The sequence below is a fragment of the Molothrus ater genome, chromosome 8 (genome assembly GCF_012460135.2).
Source record: "Molothrus ater isolate BHLD 08-10-18 breed brown headed cowbird chromosome 8, BPBGC_Mater_1.1, whole genome shotgun sequence".
Taxonomy (NCBI): Eukaryota; Metazoa; Chordata; class Aves; order Passeriformes; family Icteridae; genus Molothrus; species Molothrus ater.
In genome coordinates, this window is record NC_050485.2 from 20,295,251 (window position 1) to 20,319,045 (window position 23,795).

Below are 23,795 nucleotides of genomic sequence, written 5' to 3' on the forward strand. Positions count from 1 at the left end.
GAACTTCAACCAGTGGGTTGTTTTGGTTTTTTTTTTTTTTTTTTGGATGGGAGGTGGAGGGTGGGGGGGAAGGAGACTTGTTGGATGCTTGGTTTTGTGGTGTTTTTTGGTTTTTTGGGATTTTTTGGTGTTTGTTTGTTTTGCATTTTTGTTTTGCTTTTTAATTTTTTTTTTATTTGGGGGTTTGTTTTTCCTAGAAAGGAATTAAAGCAACCACATCCACGACTTTCCCATACGGAAATCTACCAAGGAAAGAAAAGTCGCCCTAGAACCGCAAATCTACGGATTTATAACAGAAGTTCATCCTTATTCAGCATTTACACCTCGTACACCCATCCTGCGAGGCGAGTCCTGTGTGCGGCGCGGCGAGGCCGCGGAGCTCCACGGCAGGTGAGCGGCGGCCAGCGGGCTCCAAGAGGAGCGCCCGAAGGAGAGAGAGCTGCCGGAGGGCGACCTCTCCCTGGGGGACGGAGGATTTTGACACCCGAAATCTCTGCCTCTCAGGACGGCACTGCACCCACTGTGCTCAAATTACGAGGCGTCTAATTACCTTTTGTTTGGCAGACGCCGCCAGGGACGCGGAGCGCGGCCACCAGGAAGCGGGCGGGCCGCGACACGGTCCCTCCGCGGGTGCAGCCCGGGGCCGCCCCGCCGCCCTTCGCGCCGCAGCCCCGTCCGCCTCCGCCGGGCGCGGCCCCCCCGCCGCGGCGAGTGTCGCCCCGGCTCCCCGCCCAGCCACCCACCCCCTCCACCGCCTCCGCCTCCTCCCAGAGGCCCCCGGCCCCCTCCTCAGCCGCAGCCCCGGCCCTCCCGGCGGCAGAGGCGGCAGCTCCCCGCACCCCCAGGTACGGGTCCCGCCAGGCCCGGGCGCGCAGGGCGGACGGGACCCCGCGGGCGCCGGGAGGGATTGGCCGGGCGGCGGGGGGAGGCGGGCGGAGAATATGGCGCCGGGAAGCGGCGCGTGCTGAGGCGAGCGGAGTCGGGCCGGGCGGCGGCGGGGAAAGGCCGGTGCTGGCGGCGGGGCCGCCAGGGATATGCGGCAGCGGCTCTTCCCTGCGCTGAGCCGGGCTCTGCCGGGCTGGACGCGCCTCTGGGCCGCCCCGGCCTCGCGCTCCTTCCCTCCGGGCTGGCGGCGGAGCTCTCTCGGGTACGGTGCGAGTGCGGCGGGGCCGGGGCAGGGCCGCGGGTCCCGGGGCCGTGTGACCCGGGGCCGTGAGGCCGGAGAACCCCCGCGGTGTTGTGTAAGAGGCGGCGGCGCGGCCGGGCGGGGGCACCTTGTGAGTCCAGGGGAGCGCCTGCCCTGCCCCGAGTGCGGCGAGGAGCCGGGGGAGGTCGGGCCGCGGAGCGGGGCTGGCGCCGGAGCTTTCCGGGCAGGCGGTGGGCGCGATGGGGGCGGCGGGGCCGTGCGTGCCGAGGAGGCCTGAGCCCTGAGCCCTGCCTTGTGTCCTGCTCTGCTGCCCGGGAGAGCCCGCGCTGAACGCGCTCCGCTGTTGGCAGCTGCACTTCCTTTGACAAAGCAGGCTTGGTCATCAGCCGTGTGGCTTTCGTTGCCCGGGGGCTTGCTTTGTTCTCCTTCCTTCTCCAAAAACCTCAGTGAATTGTCGTGTTACTTAACTTGCCATGTCTTCCTAAGGCATAATTATGAAAAAAAGAAAAAAAGTTTAAAATCTTTAAGAAGAGACTGTTCTCAGTTACCCAAACTTGATGGGAGCGGCCTCTTCAGTTTCTGACGAGTTATCTGGCAGTGGCATTGTGCGGGGCTTGTTACTGCGTGTTTGTGTCACCGGTGTCCCCAGCTCCGCTGGAGAGAGCGCGGCTAACCTCGATCAAGGGAGGAGCGGGCGGGAGGCTTGGCACAGCTCACTTTTAGGGGCAATTTAAACTGCGTAACAACTCGGCAAAGTTTGTCCGGGAAGGGAGCTAGGGTCAGGGACAAAGGCTAAGTTGTTTTCTTTCTTTAATTAACACTGTATCTGCTACCTTAGTAGCCAAACCTGGATTTAATACTGCACGAGTTAGAGACGTCAAAAGTAGCATCTTTCCGGGGAAAAAAGTGAGTTATGATGACTCACACTGTCGGTGCTCGTGTCAAAATTCGGATGCACTGTTACTGTTCATTATTGCTATTTATGCTTCAGAATTGTAAAGGTAATCCACAGTATGGAGAAAAGCCAATGCTTTTCTCAGGCTGTAGTTTGTCTTGCTAGATTACTCCTCTTTATGCATGTGAATATATGCAGTATTTGGACTTAACTTTATGTATGTGAGCAGGCCTGTTGTGTTTTCATACTGCCTACAACCATGATTTAATAATCCATTTAATTTTAATTGTGAATTAGGATTTACATAAATGATAATGAAATGAGAGCAGGCATAGTTCTTTCATGCGATAATTTTTTTGAGATGTGAAAATTAAGAATCTTTTTCTTCAGTTACGTGTTCCTGTTTTCCATCTCTTTGGAAATCTCTTTTCCATCTCTTGGAAATCTCTTTTCCATCTCTCCATCTCAGTATTTGGTTCATGCTTGAACTTTTTTCGTAACATTTTTAACTTTCATCTTTATGTCAAGTAGCAAGATAATTTCTCAGTTACAACTTACCTCCTTTTCATCTGATGTACCGAATTAAAATTATCTATTCTATTTGGGAAGTCTCTAGAAGGATTCTTATTTCTATGCTTGCCTGCTTTTTTGCTCGTTTTCTGCTTTTTGTCTTCAGTCAATGTAAGGCTGTGGTCTAATCCCTTGGATGAAATGGCACCTTTGGGAATTGATTGAAGTGTCAAGTATATAACTTATTTTGCACATGAATACAGAAGCACTCCCCTCCCCTGTAAGATCCAGAAGAAAGAGGGAAGGGACAAGAAGTTCATTACCTCTGGTGTTTCACTGTACTGGAAGGTACTAGGCTCCTAGCTATAGGGGTCATTGCTGGTTATTGTAGAAGTCATTTACTAAAAGTACAGTCAGACCACTTCAGAAATGGCATCTGAAGGGGTTGATATTTTTAATATATTAATTCTGTTGTATTTGATGCTTTTATAGTAACTTTGGTGTCCGGTCTTCTAACAGCATAGACATCAAAAAGTTCATAAGAAAAATCTACAGAAATTGCTTTGATCGGTTTTGTGTCTGGCTGTGTATTTGTATATGCATGATCTGTCAGTGAGTATCTTTGCTTTCACCTTTTATGATGCCCATAAGTTGCTAAAATGTTCTTATCACATAGTACTGTATGTATATAAAAAAGTGATTTTTGATGGATCCTGTTTGAAAGTTGCTTCACTACAGCTTTCTGTTAAAATATTACCTTCTCACCTTGTTTTTAGAATGAGTAAGAACTATAGCTTGCCTGAGCAATTGATATGGAAAAGAATGCAGTAGAGCTCAGAGTTTATTTATAATTTTAACAGTAGAACCAGAATTGTCCAAAATAGTGAAAACCAAACTACAAAATAGGTGAACGGCCAGGACTTCATTTGTTGAAACACACCGCTGACTCTTGTAAACTGCTCATTGTTATTGGTTTGTTTCTCATGTCAAAGCTCTAGTGTTAGAAAAACAGTTGCTTGTAATGTGGGATTACAGTGCTTTTAATGATTCAGAATTCTGAATTCTCTCTGTTTTTGTTGCTAGATCAGATTTTCTTGCCAGTTCTCTCATCTTTCTGTGATTTTCTTGTTGTTATGCAGTACAACTGAAGTTTTAATCTCATCTTGTTTTTTGTTTGGTTTTTTTTTTAATTCAAACATCGCAAGTTTTTCTTTTTGAGGGTATAAGACAGATGGTAGCATAAAGCATTAAGTGAGTTGGCTTTACAGAGAGTTTTGGGCAATCTGATGTGCTACTTGCACATAAAATCTATGAAATACACATCAGAACACAGTAGAATAAAGCACAGAGATCTCTCCTGTAGCATCCAGTTTAACGTCTCCCTGTGTGTGCAGGGCCATGCGCTAGACACCAGCACAGTCCTGGGTTGTGGAGCAAGCCCTGCAACTGTGGGGTAATGGAAGAAAAATGTCACAGGGAGGAAGAGAGAATGAGAACCCCTGGTCTGCAAGTATTCAATGAATAAAGCAATTAATTGAATTAATCAGTACATTTCTTAGGAAAATCTGTAAAATATGCTTTGAAGCAGTTGGTCACGTAGCAGAGAAACTTGTCTGATCAGTCATGTTCTTAACATGCAATTTGAAAATACTGATGTAAGCCAAATTGCTATGCCAGATCTGTGAAAATTTTAATGATACTGTATTTTAATGATATCTAAAGATTAATACCAGATAATTTTACTTACTCCCCTTGTCCCCCAGGTCTTCCAAATAATCAAATGCTTCAAAACCCTTTTGGAATTTTGTAAAATATTGAAGCAAAGAATCGTTAGGGAAAGATTAATTGTTCTATTTCTGGTGAATGTGGTTAGAGATTGTTTATTTTGGAGGTTTGGATGAATTGTTTGAGGCAATTTTTGAGGACATAGGAAAAGTAAGCTCAAGTAATTAAGAGATTAAAAAAAACTGTGTTATCCTTTATTGCTCTGTGTAGCATCAAATTGTATAAGGTCCTGCCTTTTTGTCTAACTTTTTTTACCCAGTGCTTTGGAAACTGTGGTCACGTTAAGGACTGTAGATGTAGGGCAGTGAACTAGCTTTATGGTGTCTGAATGTATATCCCATCTCATTTGTCCAGAACATCATTGTAATTATCAGGCCAGTTACTCAGCTGGGGCCTCATCTCATGTGTGAAACTACCAGGGTGGGCCCTTGTTTTAGCCGAGGTCACACGTGGTGTGGTCTCATTAATGCTACTGTAATTCCTGTACACCGGTGTTACACACCAGTGTTTCTGGTGTCACGTTGGCAGTGCAGCCTGTGGCAGGCCAAGTTTTACTGCTGTGATCTAGAAGTTGTAGAAGCTGGACTCTGGAAAACAAGAGCATGGCAGGCATCTGCCCTGGCCACCATCATTAGGAGGGAATTTTCTGAGTCAATTACAGACTTGGCAAAAAGCTGCAGACCGAGGTTCTGAAAATGCTTTAATTGTAGCGAGACTTTAGAATTTCTTCAAAATGAACTACATAACAAAACCTTATAAATATTCATCATCTTCAGACTTGCCTGATTTGGAGTGATTAGTTGTCCTTAATAACTTGGGAACACTGATTAAATCATTGTGGGTCTTTGTAGTTGGACCTTTTGTGTATGAAGTAGTAGGCTGAATTCCTGATGAGTTTAAAAGTGATAAAACATGTTAGCGTTTTGAGCACGTTATCTACTTACGCAGTCTGTCTGCCTGTGCATGCAATCAGAATTATTTAGATCAGTATCAGGAATGTGTTGGGATCTTATACATTCTCTAGCTTCATGGCAAGCAAATTCACACAAGACTGATGCTTTATGGATGTTGAATCATGAGGTATTTTAATCTCTAAGTGTCTAAAAGAACGATTGATGAACATGTAACCTGAAAAAGTATGGATAGTCTCCTGAAGGAGCCTTTTTGGTAATGTTCAACCTGAATTGATTTAACTTTCCTGCCTACAGTTTAGTATAAAAAAAAATTCTTATAACATACAGGTGAATGGAAATATTAAGAGAGTAGGTAGAGTCCTGATTGTTTTACTGATAGCATAATTCTACTGCTGTCATGATCAGCAGTAGGTGCAAGAGAAAAAAAGAGGGGTGCAGACCTGTGCAAGAATGCAGATTTACTTGGTTGTTGCAAAGCCATGAGCTTGTGACTGAAGAAGTTCATGGACTCCTCCAGAGTGCTCAGTTTGGTGCTGTCATCCTTGTAAGAGGTGAGAAAACTCTGGCAGAACTCCGGTTCTGCAGCACCGGGCCTCCTGCCAAAGCACACGGCACTTCTTTCACTCCATACATTGGCAGCTGGAGAAGTCTTCATGTAAACCAAGATGGATTAGTAAACAGCACAGAGAACATGTTAACAATGGTAGCTCCCATGCAGGACAGAACAGAGGTTCTCACTCAATGAAGGTTTCACTTCACTCTGGTAAATGGTAAGCAATTAGTTGCATAAAAACTTGAAGCAAACGTGAATTTTAAGGCAACTGTTAGAAAGCAAGCATCAAAACCTGCTGAGATGGTAACTTGCCTTTCATCTGGAGCAGACCTGTGTACTAGTACTTGACTTCAGTGTGTGCATACTGTCATGACAAAAAAAAAACTTGAGAAGCACTTTGGAGTTTGTGCCTTGGGGGTCATATTTTTATTAGCTAGTCACATTCTTGCATTGAAGCAACCCTCAGGAGTTTCTGTTAATTGGTTTTCAAATATGGTCCTTTAATTGTTCAAACATTGGACTTAGATTTGACTACACAGGCTAATTTTTAATTAAAGTAACTTTGCTAAAATAACTCTGAGAGATTAAAATAGTGAAGCAGAATCATATATCACTTAATCCCACTCTGTAATACTTGGTTTGCAGGTGAAACCTGGCATCCCCAGAGAGCCTTGCTGCTTCCAAGGGACTGCCTGCCTGGAAATGATTACAAAAATGGAACCTCAAAGAATAGAATATAATTTCACTAGAAGTGCTGTAATTGCAAATTCAGTGTTAGTTTTAAATGATACTTTTCTTGTACAAGTGAAATAGTTTTGATGAGGAGGAAGAATATTTCCTATTCATTGAATAGGGACACTGTTCTCCTCTCAGACATCCATATTCTTTTTTCCTTTCTACCCTTGTAATCTTTCCACCTGTAATTTTTGAGCCAGTGGAAGAATATCCACTGCCACAGTAATGCTTTGTATTGTTCCTGCTATTTTGGTTTTATTGGATCTTTCTCTGTTGCTTCTGCTTTATGAAAGTAGTAAGGCAGCATTTCTTTTAATGTTTTTGTTAGGCTATTAGCTCTGCAATAAGCAGCCTCCTTTGTGGAAGAATTGTTTTGCTACTGACCAGCAGCATCCAGTGCTTGCTGTAATGACAGTACAGCAAGTAGCTGTAGCACATGGACTTTAGGACAGCTTCTGAACATGGCCTTAGAAATAAAGCTACTTTTCAATAAGTACAGGATTTCTGGTTTTCTTAATTTTTTTTTTTTTTGCCTGTGGTTAAAAGCAGTTCTATTGTCAAAAAGTGATTTATAGAGTTTTAGGATTCTGGTGTGAAAGAATAGAATGTGGTATTTTATAAAGCAATTACACTTACTTAAAAGCTGCACAGGAAAACAGTCATATGAGGAAATGTTTAGTATTGAGTCTTAGAGTTTACTCCTTAAGAAAACATAATGGTATAGAAGTTCTCTCTGAAGTGAAAATTTTTCTTCTCACTTTTGTATTGTAGTAACATATCAGCAGGAGGAACAGCATGTAAGCAGGAAGGTGTTGGTCTTGTCCTCTTGACGTATTTGCCTTCCAGGAGCACTGCTTAGTTGATCAGCTCTTGCTTTTATTTGAGTTGTCTGGTACTGTGATTCACTTTGCAGCAAAATAATCGTAGGTAATCATGCAAACCCATTTGAAGTTAGAGGATGTTGTATTCACAATGCCCACTGAAATAACAGTGAAGATGGAGATAAAAATTTCAGTCCTTAGTTTGAAGGCTTAATTACTGATGTCGTCCTTTTGAAAATTGTAGCTTTTTCCTGTACTGGAATTTCACTACCAAGCTGGAAGTAGCCTATGAAGGAGGCAGAAGTAGGGAATCATAATAAAATGAAGTGGAGGTGTACAGCTTCATGAGACACCAATTGAAATCTCCTAAGGTTTCATAGCTGCGTAATTTGATGAATCACATTGGAAAGATGAGTCATCTGAACAAACAGTAAAGTTCTGTGACTTAGTGATGTGGTATAGAAATAAAAAGGAGATATCAGATGATAAGGAAATTGTATAACATTTAAAAAAACCCCACAACTCGAATAGTTTATAGTATATATGTGTCTTCTGACAGGCAACTAGTATCTTATTGACATAGAATATTCTAGCTGAATACCAAGGTATAGGTGTTCATTAACAGACGTGGAATCAGGAGCTTAAGGGATGTCCTTGTTCTCCTGCATACTTAGATCTGTCAATCTAACTTGTGTGCAAGTGAAAAACAATTACGAGCAGTTTAGTTACTGATTTTCATATATGAAAAGTATCTATACTCACTTAAAAAATTTTACACAGTAGCTTAAGTTTAGTAGAGTATTTCTTAAAACTCTGAACATGGAGGCATCTTTTAATTGTTAGCATGGCTTGTATCAGTGCTGTTGATGCAGAGAAACAGAGATGTGGTACTTGGAATAATCTTTGTATTTCAATGGTATATGCATTTTTTCAGTGGAAGAAGGCCATAGACATTCCAAGCAGGATTAGCCTGAGCAGGGGGTTAAGCTAGTGCATAAATGACCAGTTTAAATAAGAGTGTACACATTTAAATTTAAATTCAGCGTTTCACTTACTGTTTAGTGATTACATTTGTTTTTTAAAGTATTTGATAGTGAGAGAAGATGTTTTACTAGTTTATATGTTTCCTTCTAAAATGCGTTGAACCATGCATTTTAAAAAGTTATTTGATATTGTTTATAGCTTTTGCTTGGAGACATTCAGATTCTGAATCAGTCACACTAGTTTCTTAGCATTGTAGAATTATGCCTTTAAAGAAGGGTACCTTGTAGCATCTGTTAAACTAATGGTAGAAGTTTAAATAAGTGAGACAGTCTATTCCTGTTTATCATGGCAGTTCTTCAGTCTTTGTATTTTTGTGGCACTATTGTAAACAGTGTTACTGTTTCTTGCTTGAGTGTACAAACCCAATGGTCTGTTAGTAAAATTTTGTTTATTTGACAATCAGAGTTACAACACTCTTAATATAATCAACAATTCAGATACATGAAATACTTTCCTGAAGTTTGAAAGTATACTTGAGATAGCAGTATATGCTTCATTTGATTTAACTTTTATCATAATCAAATAAGGGTTTGACATTTATTAAGTTTGGGTTGTTTCAATTACAGTTTATGTGATACTTGAAGCACTGAACTAAATGATCTACATCTGTATTGTGTTTCTTGGTCTTAGAGGTTTCTTTTTTGTTTCAGCAGCAATATATTTCAGGATTCAGGAATTCAGTGAATTTCAGGATTTCAGGATTTCAATTTCAGGATTTCAGTGAATTTTACATGTAATAGAACTTCTAGCTGTTGGTATTGCCCTGTACTGTCTTAACATAATATTAAAAAATTATCAAGGCTTAAGTGAAAATAATAAGAAATTTTTTCTTTTTTCTTTAAGGTTTCAGAAGGAGTCAAACAACAAAATGAACAATCCAGCTATTAAGAGAATAACAAATGAAATCATCAAATCACCTGAGGATAAACGAGAATATCGTGGACTGGAACTGGCAAATGGCATTAAAGCTCTTCTCATTAGTGACCCCACCACAGATAAGTCCTCAGCAGCACTTGATGTCCACATAGGTATCCAATTCATATTGTGTTAATTATGTCATTAATAAAAATGCTTCAAGTTCTGGTATCTTGATGCAAATAAACTGACAGGAGTGGTATGCAGCTGGCAGCCTAGTCTTTTATTGTAATTTATAGTTTATTTAATTCTTTGACACATCAAGTTCAAAATTACTGGAGCTAAATGCTCTTACTGTACTCTGTGTTTACTCAAGTGTAGCTCAGTCAGTTGAAAGACTGCTTTTAACCATTAAGTTTCATGTTATGAAAGATCTTTTGTAAGCAGAAAAGGGGTGGGTGCAAGTGCAATGATTTCAGACAGCTCCATCTGTCATGTCAGACTTTTTTTTTTCATGCTAAGTTGTTGATGTGTAGAGGTGAGAAAATGCTGTAGTGCTAGAGAAGTTGGAGAGGCACTCCCTAACTTCAGTGGTGCCTATGTGTGCAAACAGAAATATGGAAATAGAAGGGGGAGGCAATTGCTTTGACTCTTTGGAATAATAGAAGCCTTTTCTTATATCTGAGGTGTATCTCAAGCTTGTGTAGTTTTTCACTTTATTGGAAGGTAAGATGCAGTGTGTGCATAACCTAAACACCCTCTTGCCATGTCTGTAGTTGGGAGCTCTTGCTGCTCTTTGTGTTAGGGCAGCAGTAATGATGGACTTCAAAAACTTCTGGCCTTTTTTGTTGTGGGGATGGTTGTCCCAGATCATTATATCTAGTTCAGAACATCCTGAATGTGGTTTTGTTTAGGTCCTGTGGCAGTGATAGCCAACTGCAGCATTGCTGCACACTCTGAGGCAAGGCTGCCACTCTCCAACTTCTGCCTTCTTGTTTCTATTCTTCCAAATCATTGTTGTCTTTAATCTGTTTGTCTTCACACCTACTGGCTGGTCATCCATAGCTGCTTGTGTTCAGGCAATTACAGGTTATCACTCATCCTACAAACCACAGGATAAATACCTCTTTAATTATGGTTGGCAATTGCTGCCTTTTAACACAATGCATTTATTAAAGCCAAGGTATAGATTTCAGAACACTGTGATTTGCCAGGTCTTTACAGATTATGAGTCATGGACTTCAATTGAAAATCATCTGTATAAGGAAGTACAAGCTGATCTGGAGAGGCAATTTCAGACACTAATCGGTTCAGTTACTAATTCTAAATTTTGAAATATTTTTTTGAGGATCAATTTTAGTTGACTGTAGTTGCACAAGTGTTTTCTTACAGCAACAGAATCGATATGATTGCCTGAAGCAACATACTATAATACAGAGTTCTTTAAAATGTTTCTTTAATTAAACATTTTAAAGAGTTCTTTAATGTTTTAGTATTACTTTCTATGAATGGCTACATGAAATTTTTCCTCTTGCAGGATCCTTGTCTGATCCCCCCAACATTGCTGGGCTTAGTCATTTTTGTGAGCATATGTTGTTTCTGGGAACCAAGAAATATCCAAAAGAGAATGAGTACAGCCAATTTCTAAGTGAGCATGCTGGGAGCTCAAATGCTTTCACAAGTGGTGAACATACCAACTATTACTTTGATGTGTCACATGAACATCTAGAAGGTGCACTGGACAGGTAAATGTATTTTTTAGTATTTAAATTTTTGTTATAGATGTTCTACTTGAATTTATTACTGTAAAAGTTTCCTGATAGTTCTATCATTATGATAGTTTAAAAAAAGGTAAAAACCATCTTTTGTTAAAATTGATAACCAGATATTTTTCAGTTTGAAAGTCTTACTCAGATTTATTTCATCTAGGAGAGCTTTTCGTCGAGACAGAATTTCTGACGTTCAGATGTTGTGTTTATACTGAATATTTTTGGAAATGCAAGGCACAGAATATGATCATGAATTTACACATTGTGCAAACACTGGGATGGTGCAATCAAAATCTGTGCTTCCCATGGGATCCTTATTGACAGCAAAACAAGGGTGAAGTCTAGAAATATTTAAGGGAATATCTTAGTAGAGGGAACTTGCTGAAATCTCAGTGTTTTGTGGGAGGGGACAGAAATTGAAAGCTGTGTAGCCAGTGAGGTAGACTGAGTTTTCTCTTTGGCTTCTCCCTGGATGTCTGACAAGACTTATTTGATTGGCGAAATTAAGAGCCTCTTGCAGGTAAAACTCAGAGTAGGAGAAATTTTCACTGTGGGAATTGTGATGTAAGACCCTTGATTCTTGTACTACCTTATATGATGAACATGTTGTCTGCATTTATAAACAAAGAAGTTGAGAAATAAGGATAGCAAATCAGTGTCAAAGCTGTTAAAGAATTCATAAGTTCTGCATTAAAAAAGAATTTATTCAGCTGTTTTCAGGAGGAACCAAGTTTCATACTTTTCTGTTACAATTTATGTACAGTACTCTTGACTTAACTAAATTTTTTCTCTTTAGATTTGCCCAGTTTTTCCTGTGCCCCCTGTTTGATGAAAGTTGCAAAGATAGGGAAGTGAATGCTGTTGATTCTGAGCATGAGAAGAATCTGATGAATGATGCCTGGAGGTTATTTCAATTGGAGAAGGCCACTGGAAACCCCAACCATCCCTTCAGTAAATTTGGAACAGGTTTGTCAGAATATACTTATCCAGTGGCATTGTGTGTAACATACATAGCATTATTGTTTATATAAAATTGCTAAACACAGACTGTAACAGTTATCTTATTTTCCTTTCCATACATGTTTATGGTGCTTATGGCATTTTTCACATTGTAGACCAAACAGAGCTAGACAATAGCATAGGGAAAAGTTTGATCCAAAACTTTGAGTACAATGATGAAGAAATCTTTGTGATCCTGATAATTACTGCAGTGAGTGCTGTTTTCCAGTTACTGGATTTGGTCGTCATTTGGTACTGTAAAGTCTTTGTGTATAACAATGTGAATAAATTGTGTTTAAATTGTTGTTAGCACATGCTTTTTGTTTTTTAATACTGCATTTAGACTAGATGACAGTGACTAGGTTAAATCAGAAAGATCAGCAAAATACCGTGAGAATTACTGAGTAGGAATATAGAAACAAAAATCTGCACCATAGAGCACAACAGTAGGAGACTTCTAGACAAAATGATCTTGGACAAATCCCAATCCTATGGCTGTATTTTTTTTATGCTTAGTAACGATTTAAAATAAACACTGCTAAACCTCAATTTAAAAAGCAGTAAAGTTAAGATACCATAGTTCTGGACAAAGCCACAAATGTTTGATGCTTTGGTAGAAGTTAAAATGTTGGGTGTTTTTTTTGATAGGCATTGTTTTCTACATGAATTTATTTTTGAAACCTTCGAAGTAACAGGACTTCACTGTTTGATCATTGAATATAATGTGTGCAAAAAAAAAAAGTGTTTGGTGGATGGGTCAGTTTGCTTTATGAATAAGTGATTCAAATATCGGGTGTGGTAGGAGGATGGCAGAGCAGATAATGGGCTTTAAGGCAGTGGTTTCTTCCTCTGTCTCTAAAAAGGCAAGATGTACCTTTACATCTGTTGATGGAGAGCATATTTATGGGTCTGGTAGCCACCTGCCACAAGAGCAGGTATTGCTCTGTTGACCAGTAAAGAGAGGCTCTGCATAAAACTATAACTCCATTTTCCAAACAGGTAAATTTTAAAATAAAGCCTTGGGAGCTGTGCATTAGTAGGCAGGTGTTCAAAGTACATTCTGTAATCTCTGCTACTGAAGGCATTATTTAATTCCTATGTAGCACACAGAAAACATAAGTGGAAATTGCAGAAATAGTTTTGCACAGTTCAAGAAGGTTGTCTAGCTCACACAAGGGAAATGTTTTCTTGGGGAGAATACCCAAAATGTGCTCAAATTCAACAGTAATAGTCATATTCCTTTCTCCTTAGATTAGGTTCTGATTCTGAAATTAAATTACAGCACATAGCTTTCCAGTAGGTATGACTTGGCAGAGGTAGAGCTCAGCTTTGAGTTTTATTTACCCAAAGATATGACAACAGTGATACATTTGGCAACCTTATTGTTTCCCTTTGATCAGCTGAGATGTTGTTAATCTAGCAGGGTATGGGAATTACTCCATTTGATGCTTCAGGTTATTCCTCATTGCTGTGCACCTTGTTTGGTCAGCAAACTTTCTTTTACTCCTTGTGTGTCCATAGAAACAAATGCACCTTCCCATTTTCTTTTTAAGAGTGTGCATTTTTTCCCCAGATATCCCTCACTGATCTCCCTGAATTAATGCTTGTGATGGTGATTCTTCTCCATCATTACCCTCAGTGTCAAGTAATTTTCCAGGCACTTCTGCACTGGCTAGTGTCCATTTTCCTACAGCTGCAAGGTGTCTTCTGACTGTTGCTTCCTAATGTCCTCCAGTACTCTAACAGCACAGTTACCAACTGAAACTTTGTTATTTTATTTTATTTTATCTTATGTATTGATGCTGTGGGAGTAAAGAGAGTAGGGTGTCTAGAACTTCACCATTTAATTTGTCTGCATATGGTGAGGAATATAGACAAAATATTTAAAACATAAGACAGTACTGAGCCAGTTTTCTTATGATGCATATTGATTATTTTAAAAATTATTATCCATCCAAAGGAAAGCAGCCTGATTAATTTATATATTTCTTTTTGATCTGTAAGATTAATCTGTAACATTAAATACTGTTAACCTCACATATTGTTAATTATTTTCATGTGACAGGGAACAAATTCACTCTGGAAACTAGACCAACCCAAGAAGGAATAGATGTAAGGCAAGAGCTACTGAAGTTCCATTCTACTTATTATTCATCAAATTTAATGGCTATTTGCGTCTTAGGAAGAGGTGAGTTTGTTCTCTTGGTTGAGTAAGACTTTAGATATATACTTGAAAAAAAATGGAGGTTCCAACTGCTTAGAACCTTCCACAGCTGAGATGATATTTTACATAAGTTTGCCAAAAGCTTAATAACAGTGTGTTGAAAGCTGTTTGCTTTTTGAAAATGCGCTGGCAGACAAGTATTTGTGTGGTGTTTCACAGTAATGCTTAGGTTGTGAGTATGAATGGAAGAAAGTGAGCTTTTTATCTAATCAAGAGCAAGTTCACGGAGCAATTTTACATGGAAACTTTTACAGTAAGAATCATATTGGCAGTTGTAAATCTGTACTAAAAGAAAACTGTCCCTGCAAGATTAAATGAATGTTTATTTTGCTGATATGCATAGAAACTGGTGGCTTTTAATAGAATAATATGCAGGTCACAAAATTTTAATATATAAGGAACCTTCTTGGTTCACATTGCTTTGTTAGTTTTTTTCCTCAGCACAGCTGTGGTAGTGTAGTCTAGGAGCATGCATCTATTGGGCAGGAAAGATTCTACTTTCTCAGTTTAACTGAGATTGTTTTGATAACAAGGTAACTGCTTTTAGAAATCTTTCAATCTTTCAATCTATCAAATCTTTCATTTTGAGATGTCCAAGCAATTGATGGTTTGTTTTTTTTTTTTCTTCCAATACGCACCCTTTGAAGTCTTGCATTAAAAAATTGTCAGTAGAATCTTTTTTTATCTTATGCTCACTTTGAGAAGTGCTCCAAAATGCATTTCTTGAGGCAGGAAGCAATTTTGAAGGCAGCATTTCAACAGAAATAATCTAGGTCAGCTTGGGTGAGTTAATGCACGTCGTCATATTCTTTCTGCAAAAAGTCTTCTCTCAATCTTGCAAAGTACTGCAGTCACAGACTGAAATTAGAATGGATGGAAAATTAGAAGGGCTTGAACAGGTCACAGGTGTGTGTGTTTTGGGTGCCAAGGACAGACCTGGTTCAAAGTGTACTTGAAGTGCTGGACATGAGCTGAGGCTAAAGAAAATTCAAGTTTTGGCAAAGCTACTTTCACTCTAGAAAATTTGCAGTTGTAATTCTACGTCCCTTAAACTTTTGTGGAATGTTTCTTTTTTAGGTGTTCAATATCTGATGTGTCTTTCAGTTCTAGCTTAGTTTAATCTGTAAAATGTAGAGATATATTTTCAGTTACAGGATTTATTTTATTCATGATTGAAGCCTTCCTTTAATATGCATGGTGCTTCTAGCATGTTACAGTTTAAAATTTAAATATGAATAATTGGTTTCTTTCTGAAATGAAAAATCATAACACCATTAAAACTACTTTTCTGTGTAATTCATGACTCTCCCAAACAATATTAAAAAAAAAGTTTGTTGGAATCCTTATATAATTACTGTGTTTTTCTTAATGTTTCTTTATGCTAGAATCCTTGGATGAGCTGACTTGCTTAGTGGTCAAGTTATTTTCAGAAGTAGAGAATAAAAATGTCCCTATACCAGAGTTTCCTGAGCATCCTTTCCAAGAAGAGCATCTCCGGGTACGTATAGAGATACGTCTTCCACCCAGAGTGTACATTTTAAATGTTCTTTTTTATGTTTCAGTAATACATTGTGCACTTCACTACTCTTTTATAAATGTCCCTGTTAAATTCCATATTTTTCTATTGATTTTCCACCCACTTTTCCATGCTGAGTATAGTTTTATATAAGTTATAGTAAAGGTTGCACATTTGGTTGCAGTTGTAAGCAACTGTGAGATAATTATTTTCTTTGGTTTTATAATGAATGTGTGAAGTGTTGCCCTAAGTTTTAGATACTTTTGAGATTTGGGAGATTTGTGTGTGAGAAGAGAACATGATACATGCTCCTGAGATTAATACAGTAAATGAGTTTCCCTTTGTTTATGGGTCTCCTTGCTTGTTTCTCTCCTCAGCAACTGTATAAAGTGGTACCCATTAAGGACATTAGAAATCTTTATGTCACGTTTCCTATACCAGACCTTCAGAAATACTATAAATCAAACCCTGGCCATTACCTTGGCCATCTGATTGGGCATGAAGGCCCAGGGAGTCTTCTGTCAGAGCTTAAAGCCAAAGGTAAGTCCTTCAAGGGTGGAGAATTGAAAAATATTTGATCACACAGTTTTTTAAACTTTACTGTGTCTCCCTTAAAATAGACCTCTCTATGTTAAAGCCTTTATCTATTTGAGTAATTTGAACTCTTAAGTCATTTTGTGCTTTGTTTTTGTTTCTGCAGCAGGGAGGAATAAATAGGTAACAGTCACTCAGGCTGCTGAGGCTATTATTTCTTTTACTCCCCTTTATGTGCCTTGTTTAGAGGGAGTTATTTAAACTTTGGCATAATGATCTTGTGTCTATTCTGTCACTAACTTTGAGGTTACTGTCAGGTCCCTTAATGTCTGGAACATTATAGTGGTGTATCTTTTGCTATTTACTTTATATCATTTTGTTCCACACAGTATCCAGTAATCAAATGATCCTGACTCCGTCATATCACTCTGAGTACAAAATCAGATGGAACTGACTTGGGTTATGTTTAACTTGCACTGTTGCTGTAGGCATTAATGAAGTAAAGGAAAACATGTAAATGAATCAAAATGGGTTTTAATGTTCCTGAAGCATGCAAAAAGTTGCATAAATTGTTATAGATTTGTTTATGTAATATGGTTTCTTTTTAATGACATAGGGTGGGTAAATACTCTTGTTGGAGGCCAGAAGGAAGGTGCTAGAGGTTTCATGTTTTTCATCATTAATGTGGACTTGACAGAAGAAGGACTTTGTAAGTGAAGCACTTTGTCTGTATTCCATGTTATTGCTGATGTGATGGTTTTGTGTTTGTATCTTAAGAGACTAATTGGTATTATAGCTTGAAAGCCAGTTTATTTTAATTAACTTGTTAGTATTCTGTGTTTAGTTCCTCTAAGTATGCTAACACACCTCACCTGGCATAAGAAATCAACTTAAGTTTGTATTAAATTAGTTAATTAAATACTTCAAATAAACTTCCTTAGAGAAGAAGAGCTGTTAATACCTTTGTGTGCTACTTATTCATACTATTTAGACCTCAGTTAAATGATATTGTAAAGAAATTTTTTCACATAATAAGACATGTTCAGTGCACTTCTTGGAATTATCTGGGGACATAAGCACTTACCTTAAATTCATGTCTGAAAAAAGCAAGTTTAACTTTTTTAATGGGATTGCAGATGTACTTAAAGATCTTGATGTATCAAAGTGTAATTAAAAATAAAACCATATTTGTGTTCATTAAATTTCTTTGTGCAGAACTGAATGAATTATTAAGTATTTTTTTCTTTTCAGTGCATGTTGAAGATATTATTTTGCACATGTTTCAATATATTCAAAAACTACGTACAGAAGGACCTCAAGAATGGGTTTTCCAAGAGTGCAAGGTAAGTAATTGGGGCTGTACCATATGTACCATATGTGGTGGTTGTCTTTTTACAAACTTTATTTATTATTAGATTATTTGACTTTGTAACTAGCATTTAATAATTACATGGTAATTAAGTTTGTTAATTTTTAAGATGCAACATGACACAAATGACAAGTACACTCAGAATACATTGTCTTAATGTAGGTGTGGAATGCTCTTATAGAGCTGGGATTAGGATGGCACTATGGAGGTGGAGGAAGAAGGATCTTGCTCTGTCCACAAGGGTTTTACATAACTTTGCTTAGTCTTCACTGGAGAAAGGGGGAAACATTTACTATGAGGAGTAACATTGATCTGGAAATTTAAATGGCTGCTATGCTACCCCTCCCTTCTTTCATGTGTGAAATCGTATAGTTGAGATTGTAAAGGCAATAGGGCATTGAATCTGCTGTTTGTTCTCCTCATCTTTTTGAAAAGTCAGCTAAAGGCTTTTCATGAAGTACTTTGGCAGTACATGTCAGTCTTTGTTGAACTGTTCATGCTTCTTACGAGTCTGGATAGTTCTGTGTGCACAGAGCAAAAATGTGGTGTCCTATTAGATAGCACTGCTCTTCTCAGTGTCAGTGTGAAACAAACCCAGTTTTATTTATATATATATAGTCTCATTGGTTCAGTACATATGCTTGGGTAAAGATTCCTTTTCTATCTCAGCTTTGTTTGATTCAAACTATAGAGTCTCCCTGAAAATAGAAATTCTGCAGCTGGATTAGCTTTGTTTCATACACTTGGGCACTATGTACCTGTGAAAGTAGTCTCAGGTCTTGTTATCTATCCTCTGCTAAAAGTCCCAGTGGATTTGTTTCATTGACAGAGTAAGCAAATCCAAGGTTTGGAAAAAACAGTTCCATCCTTCTGTCTCATCCCTGTGCCTTTCCCTTGCTCCTCTTCTCACAGTCCCAGAACTCCTGAGACTGTGGGACAGTGGGGTGAGTCAGAGAGCTTGCAAACTAGTATGAAAAGAAGCTTTGAGTTTACTTTCAGCTGAATTGTTGAGTTAATCAGTCTCTCTGCATGGTTTCATGGAAGGATGGACTGTACTTTTCACTGGCTTTAAAGTCTTAGCTCTCTTTAATTCACCCTTGCCATTGTATCCTAAGAGTGATGTGTTCTATTTCTCTGGCTGAGACAGCAAAAAGAAACACACTTTTTCTGTCTCTAAACTTACTCTTGGCTGACTGAACAAAAGGAGGAGAAAAGGAAGAGGCAGAGAGAGGCTTCAGTTCATTAATATATGACAAACATTGCACTGGAACACTGTGTACTGGTGGGATCAGAGTTGGTGTGTTTTCAAATTATCAGGAAATTTAAATATATGAGAGATGAGGCAGATCTCTTAACTTGAAAAGGACTTACAAGACTTGTGTAATGCTTCACATTATGAGACTATCACAAATTGCTTGGGAGTTTGATGCAACTTGAATAATCCTGAAAACTTAGGTTAGGTACTTGTCTGTTATAACATGGATACAGCAAAAGTACTTCCTTTTCTTTTATTATAAAAAGGAATTATGTAGCCAGTAATTATTCTTAAAATAGGCTTTAATTTATGATCTTCATATTTTGTTTTCTAGGATCTAAATGCTGTGGCATTCAGATTTAAAGATAAGGAACGACCACGAGGTTACACATCAAAGCTTGGAGGAATGTTGCACGTAAGTGAAAGGGAATTGTTTTTGTTTGGTTGTTTGTTTTTTTTTTCTAATAATAATTTAACAGTGTATTTGATTATCCACTTAATAAATACAGGCATCTGTGAGGTCCTTTGCACTTCTTGTATACTGCATAGGCCTTAATTTTGGCAGTCAAAAAGTCACATTCTGTTCATTCTACCATTTTATACTTCTGTACTTGGTAGAACTGATTATACAGTGACTGGAGGTGCTATTTGATCTGTTTCAGTGTTTCTAAAGACATACGTACCTTGCCATTATATTTGGTATCTAAGTGTTCTCTGGGGAAGTATTAGACAAAGAATATTTTATCATAAACACTGTGTTCCCTGGTTCACAGTGTTGAAATACTGCAGTAAGCAGAAATGTTTGTATTAAGATTGCAAATTACAAATGCTTGACTTCACAGATGTGATTGCATATTGGTACTGAAAGAATCATGTAGCTTTTACTTGGTCTTTCATGCTTCTTGCAAAATTCCCTCATTTTGTGCTAATGGAAGATTTATGGGGGTTTGCTGAATTTTTTTTGTTCTAGTGAAATTACACAACTTTTATACATTGCAGCCATTTTTCATTTTGTACCTAATGTCTGTCTCCATCTGTTCAGAGAAATTTTTGGTTTCTTTGCAGGAATTACCGGTTTAAATTCTTTTGCAGGAACTACTGGTCTAAATTAATGATGTTTAATTTTCAAATTTTCAATCTGTATGCTGAAAAGCATTAGACTTGGCTGAAAACATGTAAATGGATATTTAAAGAGCTCCAGTGTGGCATGCTGTCTCTCGCTTTTGTTCTGTCCAATGCCTAAAATCTCTAACAAATGGACTTCCGACTTCTGAAACAGTCTTTCAGTATTTGTTGGATTATTTCTGATTACAATTGCTGTCTCCAAAAATCAGGCCAGGAAGTTGCCAACGGTGTTCCAAAGAGCAGGGTATTGAATGAGGACTTTTTTTTTTTTTAAACTGTCTTTCTTTTGCTTTGCAGTGTGAATGGTAATTTTCGTTCTGCTTTAGTAGTTAAATGACCATCAAATTCTGGATCTTTAGCATTCATACTTGAATTTTTAATAACACTGGTTTGGTTCGTTGTCCTTGATCTCCACCCCCTACCACCCTTTCTCTTTTCCACAATCCTTTTTGTGACTTACTTTCTGTTCTGGAAGTCATTCCACTGTAATTTTTTGTATGATGTATATAGTTCAGAAAGCCATTTTGGAATAATTCTGGTTGAGAAAAGTACATTGGTATGGCAAAGTGCAAGTGCTGAGCACTTATGTCACCTGGTAATTTTCCCTTGGTAAACAGGTGTTTATCAAGAAAGTTTTCCTGTCAACTACATTAATCATTTTCAGATGAGTTTTAGCTTTTTTTTTCTGCTTAAGTTGCCATGTACCTTAAGAGATCTTCAGTTTGACCCTAAATAAAAAATGTTAGAATTAAGTTTTTAAATATTTATTATACTTTTAGATATTAAAATATAATTTTCTTTAAATTATTGTAAATAAGAATTGAACTGTTCAAGAGTCCTAAAAAAGCCTAGGTTTTGTGTTTCTTTGTTTTATTTTGTTTGTTTATGTTTTGTTTTCCCTAAATGTACTCTCGTGAGTACTTGGTCTTCTTTTACCTTCAGAAATGTCCTGCAGGGGTCAGCATTTACCATGTTATTTTTACTTTAATCAAAATACCATTTAAAGGTGGGTGACTTTTATATTGAGACATTAAATATTCTAAGAGAGAAGAATGGTAAATATAAATTATGTAAAATTGCCTAGTACATGAGAAATATGATTACATAGTTAGAATGCTACTCCCTCTTGTTTAGTTTTGAGGGAGATTTTAAAACATCCTACACATCCCTAATTTGAAATTACCAGGGTAATATAGCTTTAGTGACCAGGAGTCTTTGCTTTTGTTTCCTCTACTGAACCATAGCTTTTTCATGCTTACTTTTGTTTAATTCACCTACGTATTCCTCGGCTTTGTTTTTCAGTATTATCCTATAGAAGAAGTATTGGCTGCTGAATATTTGCTGGAAGAATTCAGGCCTGATTTAATAGAGATGGTACTGGATAAATTGAGACCAGAAAATGTTCGGTGAGTTAAACTGTATTTTAACACAAACATATAAGAAAGCAGATGAACTAATGGAAACACAAAATCTTAGGTGTCTCTTGAGGTTCCAAAGTAAATGTGATTGAAAAACATTCACTGTTTCTTTGTATGAGAAGGTCTTAGATACATGTTAATTTATTTTCAAAGGTTGATGTATTTCAAATAATTATTAGATAATGTCAAATAAACTTGAGTTATGAACTATATTTGCAAATGTGATGGGTTCTGGTGTTTCTGGGGATATGCAAGTAATGATAGAATAAATGGAGTTGCCTATATCAGCACCAGTAGTTGCCATAGTAATTAATGCCCTTTCAAGAAGGGCCTATATCTTTGTGTGTGGGTGTGCATCTGTGTGCAATATGCGTGGGATACTTCAGCTGAAGCTTGACTGTGTCAAAAGATCATCTTTTGAACAAACAATACCCTAATTAAAGTCTCTAGTTCTGTTTCCCAAAGTATTTAATACTTCTCTATTTTGAATGTATTTTCATGTTACTCTACCACCCAAGTTCTTGAAAATTGGATACCTCTAACATATGAGCACTGTTTTTAGTAATTAATATAGAGAACGTGTAATTACTTGCTCTCTGTAGAAAGCTTAACCAAATTCCACATGAATGTGAACTTTTAGCTGGTTTTAGAATTGCTTACAAGCAATAGGTAAACCTGAGCTGATGCTGATTTAGTAAAGAAGCTGCAGGTGTTAATGAGATCTGATGTTTATTATAGCTTCACATAGCTTTGAAGCATAGGTCTTAACATTGCAAGAAAATAGTCAGTATTATCTGATTCATAATATAAATTGGGTCTTTGTTACTGCCCAGAGAACTTCCAAAGCATCTTCTTACTTAAACACTGAAAAATTGCTGGAGGAAATTAGTTCAGGTACATACATTCATAGATTCTTTAGCTTGTCAGATGCTTTGCATGTTACAGACCACTCACCACTTTTCTGTGTTACTCTTGTTGCTGGCTGTGCCAGTCTTTTGACGTTCTTTCCTGACTTAAGAAATAGATGTCATTTAATAGATTAGGAAATGTGTCATTTTAAACTTTTGTATTAAAAAGGTGCTAAATATTGAGAGAAAAAAATGACTTTCAGAACTGGAATAAACCTGGTTTTATGGCTTCTTCAGTTAACTGTTAAAAAAATTACATATTGTCTTATCAGACTTTCCTACTTTGATTTGACTGAAAGAAAATACTAACTTGTATGTAGTACTATATTCCTTTTAGATATATTTTAAGCACTTATCCTGTGAAATTAGAAGTAAATTGAAATGAACTGCAATTTTTAAAATTTTTTACTTAACTAAGGCCTTCAAAGCATAGTAAAATATAACAGGGAATATAATTTTATACTATCTTTTGTTTTAAATTGCTAGCAAGATACATTATCTTGGGAAGGGGAAATTTACTTATGTATTGCTAAAAGTGATTTTGTGGTACCTTATGAAGATTCAAAAAAGCCACTGTGGATTTTGTTTTTAGTGGGCTCTTCTAAAAGAATGAGTTGAGATTACGGATGTTAATAAAAGGGTCCCTTTGTGATACGCTTTTTTTAAAATTACATCTGTATCTATATGAATATAATGAATTACCAATTCAGTAGCCTGCTCCCTTCTTTTGTCTTTTTTGAGCAAATTTTATATGCTTGTAAGAAAACTTGTGCACATCTGCTTTCAATATCTATATTGTTTGGTTATCCACCATTTACTGATGTGTATGCTCATGTTTACCTTTCTGTTCTCCCTTTTTATGAAAGAATTATTATGTGCCACATCCTAACTTTGCCTGTTGTTTGGCATTGTTTTCTTGTTTTTATTGTTCTTTTTCTTTCTTTTTATGTCTTGCATACGTTCTGTCTTGAGGTGCCTTACTTGGCACTGATTTGAATTTTTTCTTTGTATTGTGGTTTTATTTATCATTTCTTTTCCATTCACCTATATTAAGGACCTCTTAGCATAGCTATATTGTAGTAACTGCATTCAGTGTCTTTTCCAAAGTATAGTTTTTCAACTATTATTTTCTTAACAAACTTTGAGTTTAAAAAGTATGACAAAAAAATCATACTCACAGATGGTATATGCATATAAGTATGCGTGTGCTTCCGTTTGACTGACCCATAATAGAAAGTGTTCATATTGTCCTCCCACTTCCACACTACTTGTTGCATTTAGTGCCTTAATTTCCCTAAGAGAGAAACTTTAAAATGTAAGTATTATTTTTACTTGTTCAAACTGTATTGGGTTTTACCAACCATCTGTGAAGATACGGGAATAGACTTGGCATGTGTAGCAATCTTAGCTGAAAAATGT

General features: G+C 37.6%; 1 protein-coding gene across 5 annotated transcripts in view; it reads left to right on the forward strand.

Annotated features, from left to right (window-relative positions):
- The first annotated feature begins 245 nt into the window (after window positions 1-245).
- Window positions 246-23,795, forward strand: part of IDE (insulin degrading enzyme) — a 59,428-nt gene continuing 35,878 nt past the window's right edge. The window contains exons 1-11 of one of the 5 annotated variants that reach the window (XM_036385393.2): window positions 246-390; window positions 9,248-9,432; window positions 10,797-11,004; window positions 11,825-11,994; window positions 14,093-14,215; window positions 15,637-15,749; window positions 16,145-16,307; window positions 16,918-17,010; window positions 17,553-17,644; window positions 19,260-19,340; window positions 21,353-21,456. In XM_036385393.2, coding sequence (XP_036241286.1) covers window positions 9,273-9,432; window positions 10,797-11,004; window positions 11,825-11,994; window positions 14,093-14,215; window positions 15,637-15,749; window positions 16,145-16,307; window positions 16,918-17,010; window positions 17,553-17,644; window positions 19,260-19,340; window positions 21,353-21,456 — 1,307 coding nt within the window. In that variant the 5' untranslated portion in view covers window positions 246-390; window positions 9,248-9,272. Of the gene's footprint in view, window positions 391-787; window positions 846-1,007; window positions 1,148-2,883; window positions 2,901-9,247; window positions 9,433-10,796; window positions 11,005-11,824; window positions 11,995-14,092; window positions 14,216-15,636; window positions 15,750-16,144; window positions 16,308-16,917; window positions 17,011-17,552; window positions 17,645-19,259; window positions 19,341-21,352; window positions 21,457-23,795 lie in introns of those variants that run through there. The other 4 variants (XM_036385392.2, XM_036385391.2, XM_036385390.2 and 1 more) reach the window with 4 other exon arrangements.